Source organism: Antrostomus carolinensis, unplaced genomic scaffold (genome assembly GCF_000700745.2).
Source record: "Antrostomus carolinensis isolate BGI_N321 unplaced genomic scaffold, ASM70074v2 scaffold1471, whole genome shotgun sequence".
NCBI lineage: Eukaryota > Metazoa > Chordata > Aves > Caprimulgiformes > Caprimulgidae > Antrostomus > Antrostomus carolinensis.
Genome location: NW_010293252.1, coordinates 55,142 through 78,966, shown reverse-complemented (window position 1 = coordinate 78,966; position 23,825 = coordinate 55,142). Strand labels below are relative to the sequence as shown.

General features: G+C 42.0%; 1 protein-coding gene across 1 annotated transcript in view; it reads right to left on the bottom strand.

Annotated features, from left to right (window-relative positions):
- Window positions 1-697: 697 nt before the first annotated feature.
- ELOVL6 (ELOVL fatty acid elongase 6) overlaps window positions 698-23,825 on the bottom strand; it is a 25,962-nt gene continuing 2,834 nt past the window's right edge. The window contains exons 2-3 of the mRNA XM_010177187.2: window positions 3,276-3,427; window positions 698-1,413 (exon numbers count right to left, since the gene is read on the bottom strand). Of these exons, the coding sequence (XP_010175489.1) occupies window positions 989-1,413; window positions 3,276-3,427 (577 nt within the window). The 3' untranslated portion in view covers window positions 698-988. The remainder of the gene's footprint in view (window positions 1,414-3,275; window positions 3,428-23,825) is intronic.

Below are 23,825 nucleotides of genomic sequence, written 5' to 3'. Positions count from 1 at the left end.
CGATTTCCCCCATTTGATTCCGTGTTGCTGCGGGTTAAATTGAGATTAACAGATAACTCTTAAAAATCACATGAGGGGAGCTGTCTCCTGCTCCTTCCTGAACATCCCCCTGTTATTAGCCCCTGGTAATTTAGCAAATATTGATCGATTTAACCCTCTATGACTTATCCTGCTTCAGAAATTCCTTGCCTTTAACTGAAAAATGCACTTAGAAAATGCACTCTCTGAGATATGTATTGCAACAGTGCATCTTTTCACATTAAACTCTTGTAAAAGTACTGCTCCTTTCTGCCTTCTGAGGGAGGCATCCCAGATCTGCTCCCCGGCAGAGTGCATAGCAGAGAAATCAATCTCTTCTCTTTTCCATTCATGACCACAGTGTGGAGTTCAGCCACTTTCTATGCAGGAAATATCCTTTTTGGTTTCATTTTGGCTAAAGGTATCAACCTTCTATGGAAAAGATTTTGATTTTGCAATCTTACTGTTATCATACAGATTTTTTTTCCACCTCTCTGCTTTGTTTTGTTCATGTTTAACACTGAAAAATTATTAGAAAGGATTTAGAAACTTTTTTTTTTTTAATTAAATGAAAGTCTCTCCTCCACCCTGGGGAAACACACTGCTTATTCAATGTACTTTTTTCCCCCTCAACATTATTCCTTTTCTCTTTTCTTTTCTTCTCTTTTCTTCTTTTTTCTTTCATTTTTTCTTTTCTTTTTTATCTTCTTTCTTTTCTCCTTTCTTTTCTAGAGCAGACAGGTACAAGAAGGAAGTTGTCTTTCATCAGCAGTCCTTTGAGATAGAGTAGAATTCAGTGAGTCCTCACCATGATAGGATCATAAACTTACTGGGTTAAACCAAGCTAACTTTCCCTAAGCTGCCAAGTTTTAGCTGCACCATACATATATGTGTTTCCTTGTGCCATTTTCTTTTCTTAGAATTTTGTTTTTTCTTGATGACCCTGAGCTATGGCTTCTCATCTCTACCACTAGTCAACCTTCCTTTCTTTTCTGGTTTTGCCAATATAGGCCTCAAAGAAAAAATGGCAGAAGAGCACAAAGTAGCTGAGGTACATGAGAGAGGACCAGATGATGTTCTGCACGTGGGAATGGCACTGGCCCTGCTGCATCCAGGAGAACACCAGGTAATTGATCACGCAACCAATCAACATCTGAGTGATCTGCGACAAGGTGATGAACATGGCAAACTTGCGTGAGACTCTGAAGCCAGCAGCCCGCAAGGCATAGTAAGAGTACATAACGGCGTGTACTCCATAGTTCATGGTCATAAACCAGCCACCGCCAGCCACCATGTCCTTGTAGGAATACCAAGAATAAAGTAACACAGTAATGTGATGGTACCAGTGTAAGAAGATGAGCTTCTGTTTCCTAAGAATAATGAATATTGTATCACCTGTAACAAAACAAAACAAATAAAAAAAGGGGGAGGGAGGAAATGAGAAACATATTGAACAATTCCAAATTTACTTCAGTGCTCTCTTCCCTTTGCTGTTGCTGGAGTATACACTATTTTGGAGCATGAAAAACCACCTCAACTCTAGATCTGAGAGCCTGTCTGATCCAACAGCCACCTTGGCTCCTAATCTCTATGTAATCTTTGGAAAACCAATGTACCCACATTTTCCTGTGTGGAGAACTACTGTTTGAAAACTCCATAGGTTTGCTTGGTAGTCCTTTGCTGCAAACATAATCCGTGAAAGTCTGAAGTGAGGTAGGTGGATGTACATGCATCACCTCTCACTGTGAGATTCTCCATTATATATTGTGACTAGAAGAGAAACGCAGCTCAACAGAGAGCAGAAAATCTGAAGAGGAAGCAGCACAGTGTCCTCCGATTCAAATGCCTACCTGCAAACTGAACCTAGTTACACTCAGTAGAGCCTTTGAGTTACTATGCGAAAAGCTATTGCATATGCAACCTACAATATTGAAAGGTATGTAATTGCAAGAAAAAATGCTTCTAGAAAGAAATTTGGTTTATGTTGAAATCCACATCCTTTTCTGCAAATTCATGTTGCTATTGTACAAAAGTAAATTTTATTCCTCTTTCCTGCTTTCTTCTTCCTTCTGCTTTTCACAACTGCACTGAGCATCTCAATTAGATATATACACATATGTATACTACTTGTTTTCTACTGTTACAGACAGTGTTTGCAAAAAGATCCCCGAGATTTGCATTTGGGGACTTATTTCTATGCATATGTATCCCAGGAAATCCAAATCATGAATACTAGCAACGAGTGGAACCAAAACTGCACTGTCTCCACAAGGTCTGTAATAAGCCATAAGGCTACCGCTTACTTCATTGGCTGCAAGATGTTGACTCACATTTTAATAAGTAATCATATGTTCCATTTATTGTTGCCGTGCAGTTCTAGCTGATGTTTTCCAGTTTTAACAACTAAATTTCCGTGGTTTTGCAGTAATTTAAGCAGCAGGAAACCAAAGGGTTCTGACACAGCAAGGCAACTGGTGTCTGTCTCTACAATTTTTATGCTGATGAATTGTTGTCCTATAATTTGCTGAATCTAATTCTCTGCTGAAAGGTAAAGACTTAGTTTTGCTGTACACCTGAAGACAGTGAATGCTGCAGCCCTCTGAGGTGTAGTAAGAGCATCCTCTGAAATGAAAGCTGGAGGGCTGCTAAATCACTGCCTCCTCCTTCCCATTGAAACAATCCTTTCTTATGCTATTAAGCCACAGGATGAGAACACATGCAGACTGGCTAGTAAGTTGGCTTTGGCATGTATATCATCAGTATCCTTAAAAAAAGAATTGCTGGAGAGATGGGAGTTTATAAGAATTAGGACTAGAAAAGCTCAGGATATTATGGGAAATTCGTTTCTATTTGGAGGAAGCAGACAGCCACAGTCTTTCAGTGTTCAGGGAGGAAGCACATTCCTGTTCAAAATCGCATGCCTACAAGTGTATTTAGGGACAAATGCTGCAGCCCACCCTTCACTTCCGTACCCATGGGGTGAGTGACTGCCAATTACACTACTCATCTTTACCTATGAGTAGCTATGGACCAGATTGCTCTTACCTCTCGACTACCCTGCTGTGCATGACTAACTTCAGACGAGCTGGACTTAAGCTCTAGAGACTAATACGTACAGAGCTTGGGGTTGGTTTTGTTAACTGTTTTTCTAAGACTATAACAAAATTTTGGCAGCACTGAGACCCTTCTTGTGCTTCCTGTGCAGACATTTCTGCTCTAAATATGCGTAGTGAGAGAAAGGGAGAAAGGGTACTCACCTAGTTCGGGTGCTTTGCTTAGCACAAATGCATATGCCCAGAATTTGCTGACAGGTCCAATGTAAAAACTCTGGTCACATACTGACTGCTTCAGGCCTTTGGTCATCAAAATGTACAGCATATAAGCACCAGTTCGAACAGCACCAAATATACTTTAAAGCAAAAAGAGAAAATGAAGAAAGTTGAGTGGCCACTTGAAATCTATATGCCATCACTTCAAATCATTATGAGAAAAAGGCCATAAATGTGCTGAAATTGTAAGTTTGAGACAGTCTTAAAAGCTGGAGCAACTCTGCTGGCTTCTAGGAAGTTATTCTGAACTCAGATTTGTAAACTGGACTGCAGCCGTATCCCTTTGTGAAAGTCTGGAATGGTAACATCAATGTTTTTTATTTCATTACAACAGGAATGATCCTTCAGTTTTCAGGGGCAGTGGGTGACATCTACTTCAGCTGAAAACAACATGCAGAGTTTCGATGCTGATGGCTGGGAGACTACAAGAAATGAGCTGATAAAGAGCTGTCCTCGACATAATCAGGACCAATTCCCTCTTCTGATTTCCTCAGAGTTTTCTCTTGTCTCTCCCTGTGCTTGTTACACTCATAGGAGCTCTGAGCACAGATAAATCCAGGCAGGGTGCACAGATTTTGATGGAGGGGTCTCATTCATGGCTGATGTTTTGGTGCGAGTGCTAACTTCATAATTCATCTCTTAAGAGGTCATTGCAAGCAGAGGAATTGACTGAATCAAGTCGTAAACAGCAGATTCACCCTCACCTCATCAAAGTGAGATGCAAGGTAACAGTGTCCTGTAAATGGGAAATGTCAAGAGATTTGCAATTGCATTAATTAGTGCAATTAGAGAGGGGATAGGTTCAGATAACAAAACATCCAACTGATGTAAGGAACAAAGGCTTCTGTCTCAGCAGTGAGGAGCTCTGCAGAAGGAACTGCCTCACTGTTTTATGGTTAAGAACATGCTTCCTCATTGTCTATTATTTCAGCTGGTTTTGAAGGCAAAAGTTGTGATGAATACTGCGTGAAACAAGCAGCTTTCAGAAAAATGGAACAAAGAAATATCCAATCTCCTTTGGGGTTGAGTATATCTTACTTTATGCCTACATCATATGTCCCTGTGCCTCCACCCAGCTCCATCTTCTCTCCCCTCTAACTTCTTTGTGACCTTGTCCTACTCATTAATCCTCTGGTTCCTGCTCTGCTTAGGTGTCTTTTGTGACTATCGCAGGGCAGCAAGCAAACCTAAACCCACCTAAAACTGACCTGTAGACACATGGGCAATGCAAGCTGCCATTTATGCAAAGTGTTTGAAATAAGGAACAGTTCATCTGAAGTTATAGATTCTCTGTTACTTGTCCTTGTCTTGTGAAGTCAGTATTCTTTAAAAAATGTGTTTTAAAATCAAGGCAGCCTCAGAAGTTGAAGTCTGTGGCAGTTCTTATGGCACTTGGTCAGACCAGATGGTTCAAGTAAGCCTGCCCAGCATAAAAACCGCTGACCTAAATTTTTACATTTTTTGCACAAAGTATTTAGATTTCCCAATCTGCAGCATATGATATAGTCAGTCAAACCTGCCTGCTACTAAGGAGAAATGCACTTTGCTCTCCCCTATCCACCGCATGCACCCTGCAACCAAGTGGAGTACTATGCTGTCCGGTGCTCTTCGGGCTCTGTCAGTGGCATCAGAGATGGGGCTCTACAGCCAGGACATGCCCGGGGAAAAGTGGTACATCCTGTCTCCCACATCATTACATTTTGATGCCTGAGCCTGTATGGTTGTATTTGCTCATGGGCTCTACTGACAGATGAGTCCTCTTGTGCTATGTGCAAACAAAAAACCATCCTGCTGTGGTGCAGGTGTACTGAAGGAGTTTAGCTGAGTGTGAGATTCCCATTAGCACTGCCCAAAGCAACGCACATATTCCCAGGCTTAGGCAAGACAGGCATTGCGTCTCTCACATTCATCCACCCCTGCATGCAGAAGACAGAGTGCAGTGTTCTTAGCATCTATGCAGCCTGTAGTGCATCCTCTCCATATTGGGCTGTTCCCCCCCAGAAATGTTGTCTCAGCATGCTTTTCTCACGTCTTTTGGGGATCGGTCCTTTTAACTTGGCAGTTCCAAAGCCTGCAGGAGGAGTTTTGAAATGAGATGCAACTCGTTCCATGTCTTCTCTCTGGTGTTTAACACATGCCCTTTTTTTCTCAGGAGTTGCATTTCTCATTCCCAAGAAGACAGGAGATCCTGACAGAGATGAGATTTGATCACTTCCTGAGGCAGTGAACTCCTCAAGCTAGCCAGGGCAGGCTGCTGCTTGCTCCCATATTTTGGGTGGTGACAAAATTGGGGAGGAAGATAAGGTAGAATAACTAATGATATGAGGGTTCTCCCATTAGCAAATACCTCAGTGCGGGTATTAAAAGTGGGGGGAAATGAAAATTTTAAATCATGAAATCAAATAGCTGGAAGCAATATGCCTTTCCTTGTAAAGAAGATGTATTGCTTTTCTAAAACTTCATTTATTATTAAATTTTTAAAACCAAAAAGAATTCTGTGCCATGAACACCAACTTAGATGAGAAGAGCGTTCGTTTGAGCAACAGGCAACAGACTTAACTGTAAGCGACTGAGTATGGACACCCAAGGATTTAATCTGGACCAATAACAGAGCCAAAGAGTATTTGCCCTGTGGGGATTACAGAGTTTCACTTTGCTGTCCTTGAGATTATAATGACGTAACTCTTCCTGTCTTTCTGTTTAGCAACGACTGCAGAGCTCTCCTTGGAGTGCGCGCATGCACACACACACCTGCGCTCACACTCACTCGCACTCGCACACTCACTTTTCTTCTACAGTTTCGCAGTACGGTGGCTTCCTCTAGTTCCATGACTCTGAAAGAAGTTGTATTGGTTTTGCGTGCAAACCCAATACAGAAGTGACTCCAGCACTGCTCTACATGGTGTGAGTCAGACTAATTTGAATTTTTTATCAGTTAAAACCAAGTTACATTTTTGCATAATTCACAAGGGAAGGCTTTATAAATAAGGAGGATGGCAAACTGGAAGTAACTGATTCAATTACCTAAAAAGATGCCATGAGCAGGTAGCTGTTTACGAGATCTGCTGCATGCCAAAACACTACCTTGCCAACAAGCACACGCCACTGGAGACAGAAAAAGATCTAATGCACGCCTGCAAATGTGCCTTGGACCCAGAGAGCCAGGACTGCTTTTTTTGCCTCTACCACTTAATCTTGTTTGTTCTGTAAGGTAAGATCAACCAACAAATTTCTATCTTGCAAAGACATGATGTGCAGCAGAGTGATGACATTGCTTGCTCAGTAAATCACTTCTGCTTCATTTTGCCCTCGCCCTGCTTTCTGCTGTAGCTTTTGTGAGGTATTGAAATGAACTGCTTACCAAAGCAGTCTGTCTGGTGGGAATCATCTGCAGGGATTTTAGAAATAAGGTAGCAGTGAATTACTGTACAATTACAGCCTTTTGCAACTAGAGAGACAGATCAGAAACAAACTGCACTGCTTAATGCAGCTTTCTCATCTATTCAGACTCAAAATGTCCTACATTCTCCTCCCTTCAGGCAGTGACTTCTCTGGTAGTTTAACAAATACCTAATTGGTATTTTACTGTCTGTAATATAATCAAAACACATCCATGAGTAAAATAAAAACTAACACTTTTCCCTCACAAACTTGTCTTCAAAATACATCCCATGTGTGGGTTAGGTACAACATTGAGAAGGAGGGAAACTGAGGGCTGGGGAGTTAGCTGATGGGAAGACAAAGCAGCTGTCTGTGGCTGAAGTCTCTTACTGCTTTCTGTTCCTTCCATCCTACTTACTGGGAGGGAGTGAAGTTTCTTAAAAGCCTGAGAGGGCAGCAGGTAGCTCAAGACTTCAGCTCAACCCCAGCTGCCATTGTAGCAAGCTCAGCTCCTCCTCACAGTGAAGCGGACACAGCCCATTTTTGCTAGGGCTGCTTTCTATGCAGACCCAGCACTGCACTTGGCTCCTGACACCTCTGGACATCCTGGTCTGGTATCAACACTGCAGAATTAATCAGGGAATGTGACTTCTACATAAAAAATAATAATAATTAAAAAATCAGCACAGAATATAGCAACATTTCCTAAAGGATTTTAGTGCTGTGATAATCACAGAGTGGAAGTTCTCTGCTCTGGTTTGCATCTTAAAAAACCCTTAAACTAACCATGCTAACACACCATGCAACCTGTATCTGCAGAACTACGTAAAGATGGCATTGAAGGGGATAATAGTCTTTACATTCACCTTAGGCTATGGCTAAGGTGAATGTAAATTGTGTTAGCTACAAGTCAGAAGTGGAGTATATTTATTTTTGAAATCATGCCATCCTGCATACACAGCATTAGCAGAGAGCAGCAGGGAGCCTGCAGACAGCACGATCCTGCTGTGCTGCAGAAAATTAAGGGTTGGTAAGGACTTCAAGCACAGCCCTCCTTATCCAGGCCCACAGGCTGTTCAGCATGGCCTAAACCACAGGCACCCAGCTGGTTTAACCAGTCTCCAAGGTGTCGGACTATCCTCTGCCACGGGTGTGCTGGGCTAGTCTGGCAGCGAGCTGGCCACGCACCCAGCCGGAGCTCCCACAGGTTTGGCGACAGCTCCCAGCCTGGGGCCTGGCTGGAGGAGAGAAGAAATCTTCATTCTGCTCCAACCTGCTTACATGGCAACTCACAAGAGTCCCAGCAGGTGAGTCTGTGCCCTGGGGGCATAGGGAGGTGGTGGCGAGCGTGTGGTCTTCCTCTGTGAAACCCGTATGGAACAGACAGTGGTCCTGGGAAAGTGGCCGAGATCACCTTACGTGAGGAGTCACAGCCCTCAGACTACAGCCTGCTTGTACTGAAACAGTGAGAGAAAAGAGAAGCGGGTTCTTTGGGTTTTGTTGTTGGTTTTGGTTTGTTTTTTTGTTTTTTTTTTCATTTTAGCATGCAAAATATTTATAGAGGAAACACTCTGAATTCAAAAGCACTGTTTAAAGGTCAGCAGGGGAAGAACACGGAGTTTCCTACACCTTCCTTCGTGACAAATCAAACCTCATTACCCTTCTGTTCTGTTCAGCAGCAGTATTTCAGTGGTCAGATAAAGTTTCTCTTCTGTTGCTGAAAAGCTGGTCTCTTAACACAATAAAATGGCTTTTTGTGCCCTTCTGATTTAAACCCCAGGGTTCTCAGAGAAGAGGAACAAGTTGTGCTGTTGATGCTGTGGCACGGGAGTGAAGGATGCACAGTGAGCTCTCGGTCTGACAGGTCAGAGCAACAGTGTAGTCCCAGCGCACGCCTACAGAAATTAGTTACTGTAAAAGGGCAACAGAATATTTCTGTGCTTAGCCAAGCAACAGAAAACATGTAAATACAAACTGATACTGGGAAAATCATTTGAGAAAGCATCAGTAAGAGAAACAACTCTCTGAACTAAGTTTCTTGAAAAGAAATGTAGCTGAAGCCACCTTCATCAGACATCTCTGAAGTCCCCAACAGGGCAGTTACCCCCAAATCAGTAAAGACTCAGAAACTCCTGGTATTATCAAGCAGCAGGTACTCAGGGGTGCATCTCCATGTGAAGGAACATCTCATATCTTTCAGCCATTTGCTCACTGTGCTCTTTTATTAATTCCTAAAAAAAAGTTTGTAACAAAGCAATGTTGCAACACAACTGATAGGTTTGTTTTGTAGTTCTTTGGAAGTATTTATAGAGCTTTGCTTCTCCACCTGGTAAGGGTGAGCATTTTTCAAACCACTCTTACCTTCTGCAGTCTCGTGAAACATGGCCCCAGAGTACCAGTCCATCGATGGTGTGCACCAAGCGGATGACACAGCAGGGACAGGGCTAGGTGACAGCTTTCTTAAGAAACTGATAGATTTTGCTGTGGGAAATTAAACTGTTTGTAGGAGATTTCTATCTGTCTCCCACAAAACCCCACTTCAGCCATGTGAGAAGGAACAGCAGTTTTGGCTGACTCAAAAAGACACAGAGGCACCTCCAGAGGATGCAGGTGTTGAAGGGGCCACTCGTCTTGCAAACCAGTAAAGGGAAGCGGTTTTTTCCAAGCTTGCCACAGAATTCTTTTTACCTAGGTGACTTCAAATAAAGTTGATAGATCAGCATTGGGAAATCACCCTTTCCAGGGAGGAAGTACACGAGGACAGGTCCTACCTAGCAAACAGGGCAGGAGTTCTGGGAACATGCATTTGTATGGCGACCACACACTACATATACAGCTGTATTATAAGAAGATTTAACTAAACCATTATCTGTGTAGACAGGTGAGGTAGTCAGGTCACAGTGTGCTTGCTGCTTTGCTATTGCTGTGGTGGTTATACTATCAAACCAGTGGGAAAGATGGAAGATTTAATGAACCGTTGGCTTGCTCCCAAACCAAAGTCTGTGCTTACATTTTGCGGTGGCTTCAGGCCCTGCAGCAGCAGAGTACTCTGGGAAACTGCTAACCTTTGTGTCAAAAAGAGAAGACTATCAAACAAAATTTTAGTACCTCCGTCAGGAGGTTTGTGGGAGTCTGCCCTCATAATCTGCAAAAAAAACCCAAAAAACAACAAAACCAAATCCTGCATTTTTTCCAGTTCTCCCAGGATATGGCTGTAGTGAGGACAGTTTCTTTATAAAGTTGAGCGAAAATGAAAGGGAATGTCCAGGTGAAAGTGGTTATCTGGGTGGTGTCAAATGAGGAAAGGATATTAGTGTCTGGTTTGTTCTGACTAGAATTATGGACCAACAGCCTACTAGCTTTTACTGGTGCCTGGGTGCTTATTTAAACAAAGCCTATTGTTCCAAAATCATTTTGTGGGTAGACGTGCCAGAGTGTTTCAAGGCTGGGAGAATTAAAACCATGAGAGTAGCTTTCCCAAGAGCCTGTCCAACAGAGACTGCATTCATTCCACCACGGGGAGAGGACTGGCCAGACCTGCTGTCACACACCAACCTTCCAGCATACAGAAGCAAAGGGTGAGTGAGAAATCAGTTTCCTGGCTAATTAAGTCTCCTTAACCTGAAGAGTTCACGGGCCCATGTTCACAGGGTATCACAGAGAGCAAAGGTAGGTTCTGCGGGCCCCCTTTCTCGGCAGGAAGGTAGCAAAGGAGCAGCACAACCCACCAGAATTCGCAATTGCTATGCTCTGCTTTCTGACACCCAAGCTGCCCTTCGGTGTTTGTGGACTGGCTAGATTTCATTGCAGTTGTTCCTCCTTTTTTTTTTTTTTAATGAATCACCTCTTAACTCTCCTTGTCTTTTGTTTTGTTTTGTTTTCCAGTAATGTGCACATTCATCCACATCTGGCCAGCTCTGCAAGGGTAAGGGAGAACCAGTACTACCTTTACTGGGCAATGTGCAATACATGATGGTGCATTATTAAAAAAAGTTGGATTTTCCAGATGGAGTAAGTTCTCCAAAAGAGAGGAGGAATTAATTAAGCCTATGACAATTTTAATATATAGTTTCACTAAAAGGTTGTCAGACTACTTAAATGTTATTTCAGATGTTACTCCTGTCTTAGTTTGCCTTGACTGCATTCAAATGCAGTTCCATAAAATCCTGGATCTTCTTGTATTTAAACAGGTGTAGAAACTAAAAGGTTACTTTAGGCTTATCTTTGATTGCAAAATCACGGTATTTTTATTGTACAGTGAGAAACCGTACACTAAGAAACCAATCATTAAGTACAAATGAAATGTGGGCAATGACTGAAAGATATCATATGGCTGTTGTTCAGTGACCTACATGGAATTAATGGCTCTTATTTTGATCTCAAGGAGTTAATGAGAGCTGTGGCTAAGTCAGTGCAATATGACATGTCCTCTAATCTCACAGAAAAGCAGCCTAGAAAAGGATCCGGCACCCAACATCCTAAATGGTCAATGTGACACAAGGAGAGCCTGTATGAAATAATAATTTATATTAATATCTGACTAGAAGAACCAGCTTTGTAAGTCTGCACCTGGTTATTAAAAATAATTTGCTAGGTTTGTGGAACTGAGGGTTACATTTTCAAAATTAAATGAACCAGTCTCTTAGTCAATGAAGGACACATAGTGATACAGTATTCATCTAAGTCATAACAAAGTTTGAAAAAGAATAGTACTGACTAGGGATTTAGTCTCTCTTAATTCTGAATGTAACATTTATGAGGCATTTTACAAGCATTTAAAAGAGAGGACTTCTTAATAGTGAGTTACCTTGAAATCCTAGAGAGACACTTGTTCAAATTACAGCTGATTAACTTAGCCCAACTGTTATTTTTATAAGAAATGGCAAAGAATGTAATTAGGCTGTTGTTTCATCATCCTTCAACATTTCTGAAGTGCTCTCAAACAACACCGAGATTAGTAATGGAGAGAGGGAGACCTGATGCTGCAGAAGCAATCTTCTTAAAAAACACTCGTGAAGCACTTCCCTGTTTTACCTCCCAGAACTGATCCGGGTACCTCCCTGGAAGACCCTGTCTTTTCACTGAATCCACCTGTGATGAAAAGGACATCTCCATTGTCTCCACAGAGCAGATCTTCCTTTTGCCATAACAAAATTTTTGTCTTGTCTTCTTTCCAACAGCCAAGTAACCTACCACCTCCAGCTTGGCCTGTCCCAGAATTACCAACACCTCAATGATATTCAGGCCAGTAACTGCTTTAGGTCAGATGTCTCTGTGTGAAGAACTGCTAAGTACAAACCATTCATAACTTGGAGTGTCCAGATTCAGACCTAACTTCCTTCAGACCTCTGATTGTGCTGGCATCTCCAAGGCCCTTAGCATTGTATTTGTGAATATTTCAGTCATTAATAGCCTCTACCCTTCTGACAGCTTCATAAGGTGGCTAGGCACAAGACCCATTTCAAAGACAGAAAGGTGAGGCAAACTGAAATTTAAGTGTCCTGTCAAAAATCCGTGAGCCAGGATGAGAAATGATGTGCAACATCACAAGCTGTGGTTCCCTACCCATGAGCTCAGTTTGACGTAAGCAGAAAGAGGTCTGACCCCACTCTGTATCAGGGAAAACAGTATTATTGAATTAACAGTAAACACACTCTAGTAGGAGGAATTTTCTTCAGAGAATCCTTTGACCCACTATAGATTTTCCTTTCATTTTTAAAAGTTATTCTCTAAACCTTCAAGTCCCAAACCCTCCATCTTAATTACCCAAGGTACACCTATATCTTTGAAGATAAATAGTTTATAGGCACAAAAGCTGTTGTTACACCTCTTAACATCGCATCGCATTGTCTGCATATCTGATATTTTGGCAGCATGCTTTCAAGACCTAAAAATACAGTGATGTGCAGAGAGATACAGTGCAAGTTTACAAAGCTGTACTGTCTTAGAAACACGCACAGCCGAAAACTTCCTGACCTAGCCAGAAGACAGGGTAAGAGCAAGACGTGCCTTCCACAGACTCAGTCAGACTCTTGACATATTCGGCAAATACCAGGGTGGATTTGGCCTGACACAGCTGCACACAAGTCACAGAGAATGCGAACCTACAGAGTGAGTTTTAAGAGCATCTCTGCTTCTAGCTCTCCTCCACTGTACCACCCCTTGAATTTGTGTAGGACCAGATCCCATCCTGTGGCTGACCTTGCAACAGGAGAAAATATTTGGATTCTTCTCCCTCGTGGAATTTTTTGCAGGTGTTCCAAGTATTGTAGTTGTTTTCTATTAATGCTCCCTGATGATCCCCTTACTTGCACCAGTGAACTCCGGAAGAAAATGAGGTACGGATCAGAATCCACAATGGGGGGTGCCTAACTCCTTGCGACATGGGCAGGTGCAAAAACTACACTAGTGAGGTGGAAAATTCAATGTCAATATTCTTTAAAACTCCTGTTTTTATTTACTGATGCCCTCAGTTGACAAAAGTACAAAAATGCAAGTTTTAATCTCATTCAGCAGCAACTGATTCTGCGGGGAGTTCATTTTAAAAGGCTTCTATCTACCCAAGTCTATGATGGAAAGGTCTAAAGACGTAACCAGTGAGTCAACCACAGACAAAACCAGAACCCTAAATTCTCATTGTAAATTGAAAAAAACCTCATTATTTCAAATTCAGTCTTGCAGAAGACTGCAATGCTTGCTTTTTGTATGTTTGGGATTTAGGACCATCATGACGTTACTACGCACCAAAGCTGAACTCCTTTCTGCTCTATATTGCTTGCATTTCACTGGGGAAAAAATCACACTGGCTATAATTTTCCCATATTTTCCTTTAACAAAACTAACTTGGGGCACAGATATGAAAAGATGTTACTGGGTCCTCTCTGGTTGCTGATGAACTATGGTAACTATTTACATGCTCATTCTGTCTATGGCAATTTTAGTGTAAAACTGAATTTTAACGTAAAAGTGTAATATCAGAAAAGGAGGTTTGTGTTACCATATTTGCCCCTTTGTTACTGTGTTTAGACAACCATATGCTCAAGTTACCACAATTCAGTTGCTAGCAGCTAATTTAAAGCACAGTAATTCCCTTGTGCCTGTGTCCCCCAAGGTCTAGCCTATTAATAACATAATTTGGGACTATTATTTATTTTCTTAGAATGGACAAGAACAAGAAAAAATTATGGAAAAAGTGCCTTGGTCCTATGATATACCTTTCTCCTATGGTAACCGAACACCTTTAAAAGCACATTTTCAAAAACTAACAAAACAGTCATTTAAGAGCACTTCTGTTAATCACACTCTCTAAAAAGAACACAGAACTCATCTTCTACAGCCCGTGTGTCTGAAAGGCCATAAGGTATCTCTGTTCTTCACAATGACTAAACTACTGTAATTAAGAGCACAATTTTCACAATTGTTTTAAGAAATTGTTTTAGCTTCCCAAACTCCCTGAAAGCTGGAAATGACTAACGCCTTTGTTCCCACTTGCAATTTTACATCTGCAGCTGAGGGAATGCATTATCTAAAAATGTTCCGTGTCCTTCGAGGAGGTGTATGGAGTAACTAGCGATGGGCACTCTCTGTGGCTCCTCTGCTTTGAGCTCCCTTATCTGCGCATCCCACAGGGAGCTCCGCGGGTCCTCCTGCACTGGAGCTACTCCACCGTTACTCTGCTGGCAGGCTGCTGCCTCCACTTCCCCACCGCCTGCCCAGTTGTGCTGATCTGACTGATTGCATGGCCATGCTGTTTAACTGGGCAGGTGAATGATGCAGCTAAAATAGTCTCTCCTCCACTTTTTTTTAACGAGATAATTTCACTGCTCTCTATCACAGTGGGGAAAACGAAGATGGGGGAAAGCAGGAGTCTTTCCAGCCAGCCTTGGCACTAGAGAGTTCAAAATGTGGCACCGTGCTCTGAGCACCTACTCTGCTCTGGGAAGCCACTGAAAGGCATTTAAGTCATTGGTTTGCATCTCTCTGCTAGATATTCTTTCAAATATGGTGCCTTTAGAAGGTGACAGAAAATCCCAGGACTGACTCAAAGGCTCCGAAATACACTCAGGATATGGCTGAGAATGGCGTATTAAGTACCGTTCCTATTATATATGCCTGTTACATGTTCTCTCTATATAATCCACTGCTCCCAGTAACAGAATTGGGTGCCTCCAAAACATACTAGAATATCTAGAACATCTCTGCGAGGGCACGAGAATACCAAGAACGTAACAAGCCCCAACAGCCAAACCTTCTTTCTACCATCTTGCTATCCAGCTGCTCCCCTGTCTCTCCCCCTGCCCATCTCCTGAACAGGGAGGAGAACAGATAGGTCTTGCGGCTCACCCACACAGTCCTCTCTTGCCCTCCTGGAAGGTGATGGAGTCCCATTCAGAGTGGAGTACAAGCCACAGTATTGTTAAGAAAAAGGTAAGAAAAGGGGCAGATGAGGAATAACATATGTTTTTCTCAGCAAGGCACTCACCCTAAAACCTGGTGGTCAGCTATACTGGAAGTGTTTTATAATGAGGTGCTCTAGGTCTCAGTACTATGTGTGTGAGCAAAAGCTGCGCTGATCTTTGCAGTTTTTACCACTCTTCTTGGCAGAAGACTTTTCTTTGCACACTTTGAGGTTTGGGTTCAGTCCTATCAAAATCCCAAAGCAAAATTTGAGAGAATTCCCCTTCCATCTCTAAAAAAACCTGCCATCACTGAACCAAACACACAAGCCTTGCTTTTCAGACTTTTCTACTGTAGCTGATCCAGATGTCTCTCTAGCAAACTTTTCAATGCAAATCATTTTGAGTTTTCAGTTGGGACCAAAACCTGAAGCCAGGCCAGCTCAGAGTGATTTAAAAATTGTGCAAATATTTTACATGGCTCTAAGAAATAATATATCATTTGTGCAGGTTTATATACCCATAAGCATATGCACACATGCCTGCGTGGTTATTACTTTCCTGTGTGATAAATTTTGAGGAGCGAAATCAGGTATACTAAAGTGACAGCTCACTCTGTGGTTTTCAAGCGAGGGCAGATACAGTGCTCCTTGCATCAGGTTTTTTTTTTCTCCTCAGCGATAAATCCCTCAACGTGGAGCCACTCCCTTCAGCCCTTCCCTCTTGTCGGCAGATTTCCTAGTCACAACTCACCTGGCTCCCAAAATAATTTCTTTGTCCTTTTTATTGACAAAACTGCGAAGAAAACCAGGCTTAACTTATTTCCCTCCCCCTCCAGGGACCTCATTAAGCATACCCAAACAGTGACATCTCTACAGGGCTCTGGATCAATGGACACTGTCATCTGGAGATTTTAATCACATTAACACCACAGCAAAGTAAAATCCATCTGATTCTCCCTTGTTAAAGTGGCAAGCTCAACACTTCTGCCAATTGCTGCAACTACTACTCGGGAAGCTTATTTATATGTGTGGATAAAAATCAATCTACCACAGATACCATCTTTCAGTCCCTCCTCATGGAGCCTGAATTCCCTCTCCAGGAAACAAAATTTGATCCCCTAGACTTGCCTTCTTTATGATTGGGATTAGCTATATTCAGACAACCCTGAGAAGCAGAGTACAAAAATAATCAATAAAGCGAAGCACCATGAGCCAGTGGAAGAACGTCCACCACTTATAAAGCATAGCAGAAAAACAAATGCCAGGGCTAGATTCCTACAAGTAGGCTTTGTAACACAGAAAAAGATAATTGGTGAAGAGTACCTGAAGGGGGCCTACAAGAAAGCTGGGGAGGGATTTATCACAAGGGCAGTTAATGACAGAACAAGGGGGAATGGCTTTAAGCTGAAAGAGGATCGGTTTAGATTAGATATTAGGAAGAAATTCTTCACTGTGAGGGTGGCCAGACACTGGAACAGGTTGCCCAGAGAAGCCGTGGATGCCCCCTCCCTGGAAGTGTTCAAGGCCAGGTTGGATGAGGCTTTGAGCAACGTGGTCTAGTGGAAGGTGTCCCTGCTCATGGCAGGGGGGTTGGAACTAGGTGATCTTTAAGGTCCCTTCCAACCCTGACCATTCTATGATTCTATGATTCTATGACTGTATAAAAAGGGTTATACTCGCATAGAGAGTCTTACGCAGAGCACTCAGGAGCTATACAAGGCCCATTGGGTTTTGGCAGAGATAAAAACAAGGAGCAATGGTCAGGCTGAAGGGCAGTTGCACTCAATCATTACCCTAGGAACATGAGAGAATAGCATAAGTTGCTTACAGGGACACTCGTGTAACCATACACTGCTGAAAAACATGTAACTGTTTTCTTCCAACAAATGAAAAATAATTTTTCAGCTCTACCCACACATCCCTGCAGCTCATCTGACTTCAAAGAGTCAGTTACAAGCTAATCAATAGTAATTACCTATCATCCGGTCTTGCCCTCCTCAATGTGCTGTTACCTGACGCTGCTCCCCGATTATCTGGCACACGGAGGGTGGGAACTTGCAGGAACAGTATTTCTTTATGACAGCTGTTATTTCTTCAGCAATAACTCACTCTTCCATCACTAAATAATAATTGGACTTGTATTGCAGCTGAAGATCCCTGGCACCGCACCCTGTGAAGGCTGTATACTCAGTGAGATGTTTTTCTGTCAAGAAACGTTTCCTAGTTCTTAGAGATTTATTTCAGCAAGTTTGGACTGTAGATAAATTACTGAAAAGAAAAAAAAAAATCAATTTTCAACTTAAGCCCTGTGTTTGGTGTGAAGTCTCATATGAATTAAGGAATCCATCTAAGGATTTCTAAAGTAGCCCATGAGGATTCATAAGCACAGTGTACCTCTTAAGGAGGCCTTAATGAATGCTACAGGGGCATGTGCACTTGTTCCTGTGTCATTTCTGAAATTATTCTCAGCATTCAACATTATCTCAAGAAAATTTTAAAATAACTGTAATATTGCAGTGATTTGACTGATAATCCAAAAAAAGTGGCATATCTCTTTCTGCAGGATAAATTAAAGATACTTACAGGATCAAATGTATCAAGTTGGTAGAGTAACTGTCATGTATAGCATTTAAATTTATGTATTCAGGTTTGAAATTATCCTAGGTAAATAAAGCCAAAAAGTAATAAAGTAAAAGATTTAGCAGAGAATCAAGCCAACCAATGGAGCTAGACATCACTAAAGCTGTAAAACAGGCAGATAACAAAGTAAGCAAAATCTAAGCTACAGGAAAAGACTAGCATTTGACAGAATAAAGAAGGCTTAAGGAAACTAAAAGATATAATACGGCTGTAATGAGCTGCTCACATCCATAAATTTAATGACAATTAGAGGCCTGGAGCCATTGATCTTCCTATTTCACTCTGTTCTCCCCCGGCCAGTACTCCTGCAAGTGTCTAGAATCAGAGAATCATAGAACCATTTTGGTTGGAAAAGACCTTTAAGATCATTGAGTCCAACCGTAAAACTAACACTGCTGTGTCCACTATGTCCCTAAGCACCACATCTACACATCTAAATACCTCCAGGGATGGTGACCACTTCCCTTGGCATCCCATTCCCGTGTTTGACAACCCTTTCAGTAAAGAAATTTTTCCTGATATCCAATCTAAACCTCCCCTGGTGCAAACTGAGGTAATTTCCTCTCGTCCTGTCAGTTGTTACTTGGGAGAAGAGCCCAACACTCACCTCGCTACAACCTCCTTTCAGGTAGCTGGAGAGAGTGATAAGGTCTCCCCTCAGCCTCCTTTTCTCCAGGATAAACAACCCCAGTTTCCTCAGCTGCTCCTCATAAGACTTGTGCTCCAGACCCTTCACCAGCTTTGTTACCCTTCTCTGGACATGCTCCCGCACCCCAATGTCCTTCTTGTAGTGAGGGGCCCAGAACTGAACACAGAACTCGAGGTGCAGCCTCACCAGTGCCAAGTACACGGGCACAATCACTTCTCTGGTCCTGCTGGCCACACTGTTCCTGATAGTGCTGTTGGTTACCTGGGCACACTGCTGGCTCATGTTCAGCCAGATGTCAACCAACACCCCCAGGTCCTTTTTTGCCAGGCAGCTTTCCAGCCACAGTCTAGAGAAGTTGAGATCTCAGGGATTTGCCTTCAGTTGGCAAATAATAAATATATTTTTTTAATTCAGCAACCTAGGGAAGATGCTGAATGGCACAGCCACAAGGATGCACATTTGTTTAGAAGAAATTAAACTCATCACAAAACGGTGACTTCGCTAAACCAGGACTAGACACCCGTATGTGACCCTGTGTGTGAACACTGCCTGGTTTGGCAGTGTTTATTAACACGCTTGTCTGCAGATGCAGTGTTGGATTTGATAGGTCACAGAAGTTAACACCTCTCAGTGGTTTATTCCCACTGTCTCAACAAGAACAAGCTGTTAGAGACTTACTCAGAAGAAAATACATGGAGATCTCTGTTCCCCAGGGATTTCTGAATGGGGGGAGGACCTTTTACCAGGCACATAAACCAAGTACCAATGCTGAGTAAAATGCAGAAGTGCCACCACAGGGGGAGAGGTGGGAGGTTTGATTTCTTTTGCATTAATTATAGAATCATAGAATGGTTTGGATTGGAAGGGACCTTACAGATCATCTAGTTCCAACCCCCCTGCCATGAGCAGGGACATCTTCCACTAGACCAGGCTGCTCTAAGCCTCATCCAGCCTGGCCTTGAGCACTTCCAGGGAGGGGGCATCCACAACTTCTCTGGGCAACCTGTTCCAGTGTCTGGCCACCCTCACAGTGAAGAATTTCTTCCTAATATCTAATCTAAACCTCCCCTCTTCCAGTTTAAAGCCATTTCCCCTAGTTTTGTCATTAACTGCCCTTATGAAAAGTCCTTCCCCAGCTTTCTTGTAGGCCCCTTCAGGTATTGGAAGGCCGCTATAAGATCTCCCCAGAGCCTTCTCTTCTCCAGGCTGAACAGCCCCAACTCTCTCAGCCTGTGCTCACAGGAGAGGTGCTCCAGCCCTCGGATCATCCTGGTGGCCTCCTCTGGACTTGTTCTAACTGGTCCATGTTATCTATCAAATTACCTACTTTCTGTTTAGTACAGTTCCCTTCTGAAGCCATCAGACAGTTATTCTTTATTACTCAAATACACTTTTCAGTCAGCTCCCCATCTAAAATGGAGAGGAGAAGTCTCACTCCTGGGGAGCTCTGCTTTCAGTATGACATTCTTGCTGAGTGGTGGCCTTTGAGGGCTCCCGTGGGTTAGGCCAGGGTGATCTCATGTGAAAGTTACAATTCAAGGTGACAAACTGAGTGTCAACAGTCTCACTGAGTGTGAGCGTGGAGAGGGAACAGGAGCAAAACAAGTGCAACAGCTGCTTTCCAAATAATGTATTGAATTAACTTTGCCAAGATGTTTGGCTTTGCATCAATAAAGACAAACAAGCAAGCAAGCAGAGCAAAAAAGGAGACTTTTTTAAAGAAAGAAGGTCCAGCTTAGCCCTGAAAAAAGAGATTTTTGCAGGAATTTTTAGCCAGCTCTAGCCATATCTCCTGTAAAGTAGCATCAGCCAGGTCTTACAGTGAATCCTTGGTTTACCTTTAATTAGGCTTGATTAGGTTAAAACTGTAAAACCAGTTTACGTTCAAAATCACTTTGATGGGCACAAGAGAGTCCACAGCAGTAACAGCAGAGTGAATGAAGAGGTGAGGTTTCAGAAAAGGATGGGCACAGCATTTTGTCACATGGCATCAACTACAATTCTGGGAATAAAGATATTGGTCATGGAATGCTCTTCTTACTTAGAATAAATAAGGTACATATTGGAGATGTTCTTGACAGTACTTTATTGCTCTTAGTCTATCTATTTTTATCACCTCTACACTGTTTTTTTTAATGCCAGCTAGCATTTGTTTTGCAATGTATAAATGCACCCTACAATAACACTGTTTGTATTTTCTTATTGGGATTACACTTCAGCTTACAGAAAATAATTTTTTCTTCTTAAACTGTTAAGTCTCATCCAAGGGACTTTTGTCTTCAGTCATTTTGAATTCCTACTGTTCACACAACTTTCAACTTCTGCTCCAAAATGGTAACTGAAAAGCTGTTTCCAATATCTATTATATAAGAAAATCAGGTAAGTACATAAAGATGAACATGGTCTTATAAAAATAAATTGTTAAGTAGGCATATATTATGTATTTTATTAATTTGGGTTCTAAGAAATGTCCTACTGAGAATATGCATTAATGCTTTACAAATACAGGGAATGTTTCATGCGGAATTCGCTCACTGTTACGTTTACAAGTGAGAAGATTATTAACTCACATTAAATGCTTATTAACGTTAATGTTATTTGGCAAATATTGCTCTTTTCATTAATTCATTTTCTCTTTGAATGTACTGTAAAGACCTTTATAAAATTTAAGAGTATTTTAAGATTTTGATGGGTTGCTCAGCAACATATGAAATTAAGTTGTGTTTTAATCTCCATGGCAAAAATCTGTGAATGGCAGCTCTTGAGATAGGACGTACATTTGAATAATTTTTCATCAGTTTTCCTACTTATAAACATGATAAACAGAGTCACAAATCATAGCAATTGAAATCCTTTCTTTAAACTTATGTTTAGTCTTTTCGGTTCAGTTCAGCTCAGGTCTGAGTTCATCAAATAAACACGTGTTTCAGACTGCCTTGTCAGGAGCTCTCTGCAGAACAAGTGCAAACCCTTCTATAAAATGCTGCTGTGCTTGCAGTTACAAATCAATTACACCAGTCTCATAAAAGCAAAGTGAGTCACCTTCCTTCAATAAGCCTTTTTGGTTTTGTCTTTCAAATATAAGACCTGTTGCTGTTGGGAAACTTCATTTTTGAGGCTCCGGTTAGCTTTGCAGCAAGCAGCTAGTGACCTTTCAATCACCTTTGATAGCACTTCTACTACTCTGATAGAAAGTGTTTCCCAGGAACAAAGACATTTGGAAACCCTGTATGGACATCAACTGATTTCCACCACTGCTACAAAGCATAGCTGAATTTGGATTACAACCTAAGTGACCTCAGGTGATGATAATTGCATTATCATCACCTGAGGGTGTCCAGAGAAGGCAACAAAGCTGGTGAAGGGGCTGGAGAACAAGCCTTATGAGGAGTGGCTGGGGGAACTGGGGTTGTTTAGTCTGGAGGGGAGGAGGCTGAGGGGAGACCTAATTGCTGTCTATAACCACCTGAAAGGAGACTGTAGCAAGGTAGGTATATGTCTTTTCTCACAGGTAACTGGTGATAGAACAAGAGTCAATGGCCTTAAGTTACGCCAGGGGAGGTACAGATTGGATGTCAGGAGATACTTCTTCACTGAAAGGGTTATCAGGCACTGGAATGGGCTTCCTAGGGAGGTGCCTGAGTCACCATCCCTGGAGGTGTTTAAAAGACGAGTAGATGGGGTGCTCGAGATATTGTTTAGTAGTGGACAGGTATGGTTGGACTCCATGATCTCAGAGGTCTTTTCCAACTAGGTGATTCTATGATTTTATGATTCTGGTTGTGTGGTTTGGCTAGACAAAGAGAAATCCCTCCTCTCACTGTACCAGTCATGGTCAGGCTTAGCCTCTTGCCTACAAACAACTGTATCACCTTGGAAGTTTTAGCTTCTTCCTCTCCCATATCACCGTGACAGTATTCCTGAGGGAAGAGAACTTTTTACTATTATTAGATAGTGCCTTGACACTGACAATTCTGTTGACAGCCCCTTAAGGATGCAGAGCAAGTAAAAATGGTGCCATGCTGCTGTCTTGTGTGAAGACAAGGCGATCAAACACGTTTAAGCTCCTTGATAGTGATGGTACCCATACACAGACTCTAAGGCCTATAAAAGGAATTACAAAAATCCAGCTGTGATGTAATGAAAACATGAATTAATGACTTTGTACCCCTCTGTGAGAGTCCTCAGCTTTGCTGATTCCTAGAGATTCCAGCATGACATTTTTTATATACTCCAAGTAAAAAATTAAATTAATGACCCTAACTTTATGGTCAAAGTGGCATGAATATAAAATGGGGAACTCGCATTCCACATGGTTTTGCAGATTTTTAACCCCAGGAAAGAGTCAGAAATACAGGGCTGACTGTCACTTTGATGTGTAGGTGAATCAGCAACAGTTTCCTTGGGGTCTTATGAGACTGAAAAATGAACTTTTATGTCAGCTTCCTAACAGCGGGTTCCTATTGACACAGAGCAGCACAGAGCTGCGCCCCCAGGACCTTGATACACAACCAGGCTGGGCAAAAACACTTAATTAAAGTGTAGAAAACAAAACAGAAGACTGAAAACATTTCAGGCAACAATAAATTTTCTGTGCTTGAAACAAGTCAACAAACCTGCTAGGGATCAAAAAAACCCCAACCCAAAACCCAACAAAAAAAATACCCCAAACTAATTTATCAGGGAAAGATTTCACAAGATCATGTTTTCACAGTGGTTTCCAAGTCAAAAGCGAGATTTACTGTCGCTGCTCCTACAGAAGTTTTCACTGAGACAAAATGTACAAAACTAGTCAATGCTTCCAAAGGGAAATAAAGCCACTTTTCTGCCTCAGAAATCCTGCTGGCTGCCAGTGTTGACACAAAACACTCTTGACCAAGCTCCTGAATGCTCAGCAAGCTCAGTAGGGTGGTGTAGTTGTTTTGTTTATTTATAAGCGTGGCAAGTTTCCTACTGTAGCTGCTACCACACTTAAATGATCTTGGCAAGAGCACGACATACAGGATATACTCTGAAGATGGACCATGCCATTGCCTGGCAGGCAATTTCCTTTTTTTTTTTAAGCCCAAAACACATCTTTCCAGCCTCTGCTAAGTGTTACTATTTCTGAGGATATTTGAAGCAGGTAAAATGGTAGGAGTGCTAGAAGGGAGAAAAACAAGGACGCTGGAAAAAAGCCTTACACTGACCTTGAGGCAGAATACTGAGGGCTCTTCAGGCAGGGTTTTTTTTGTTTTTTTTTTCCTCAGTACAACAATTCACCACAAACAAATACATTACTTAAAATTTCTGCAAGGTACTGTAAAAGTCACAGCATTTTAGCATCTGAGAAAGCCAAAGAGGAAGTCTTTTTAAAGTTAAGGAGCATTTTCTTGGATGCATAGTAAAGTCTACAGGCAGAACACTGGCA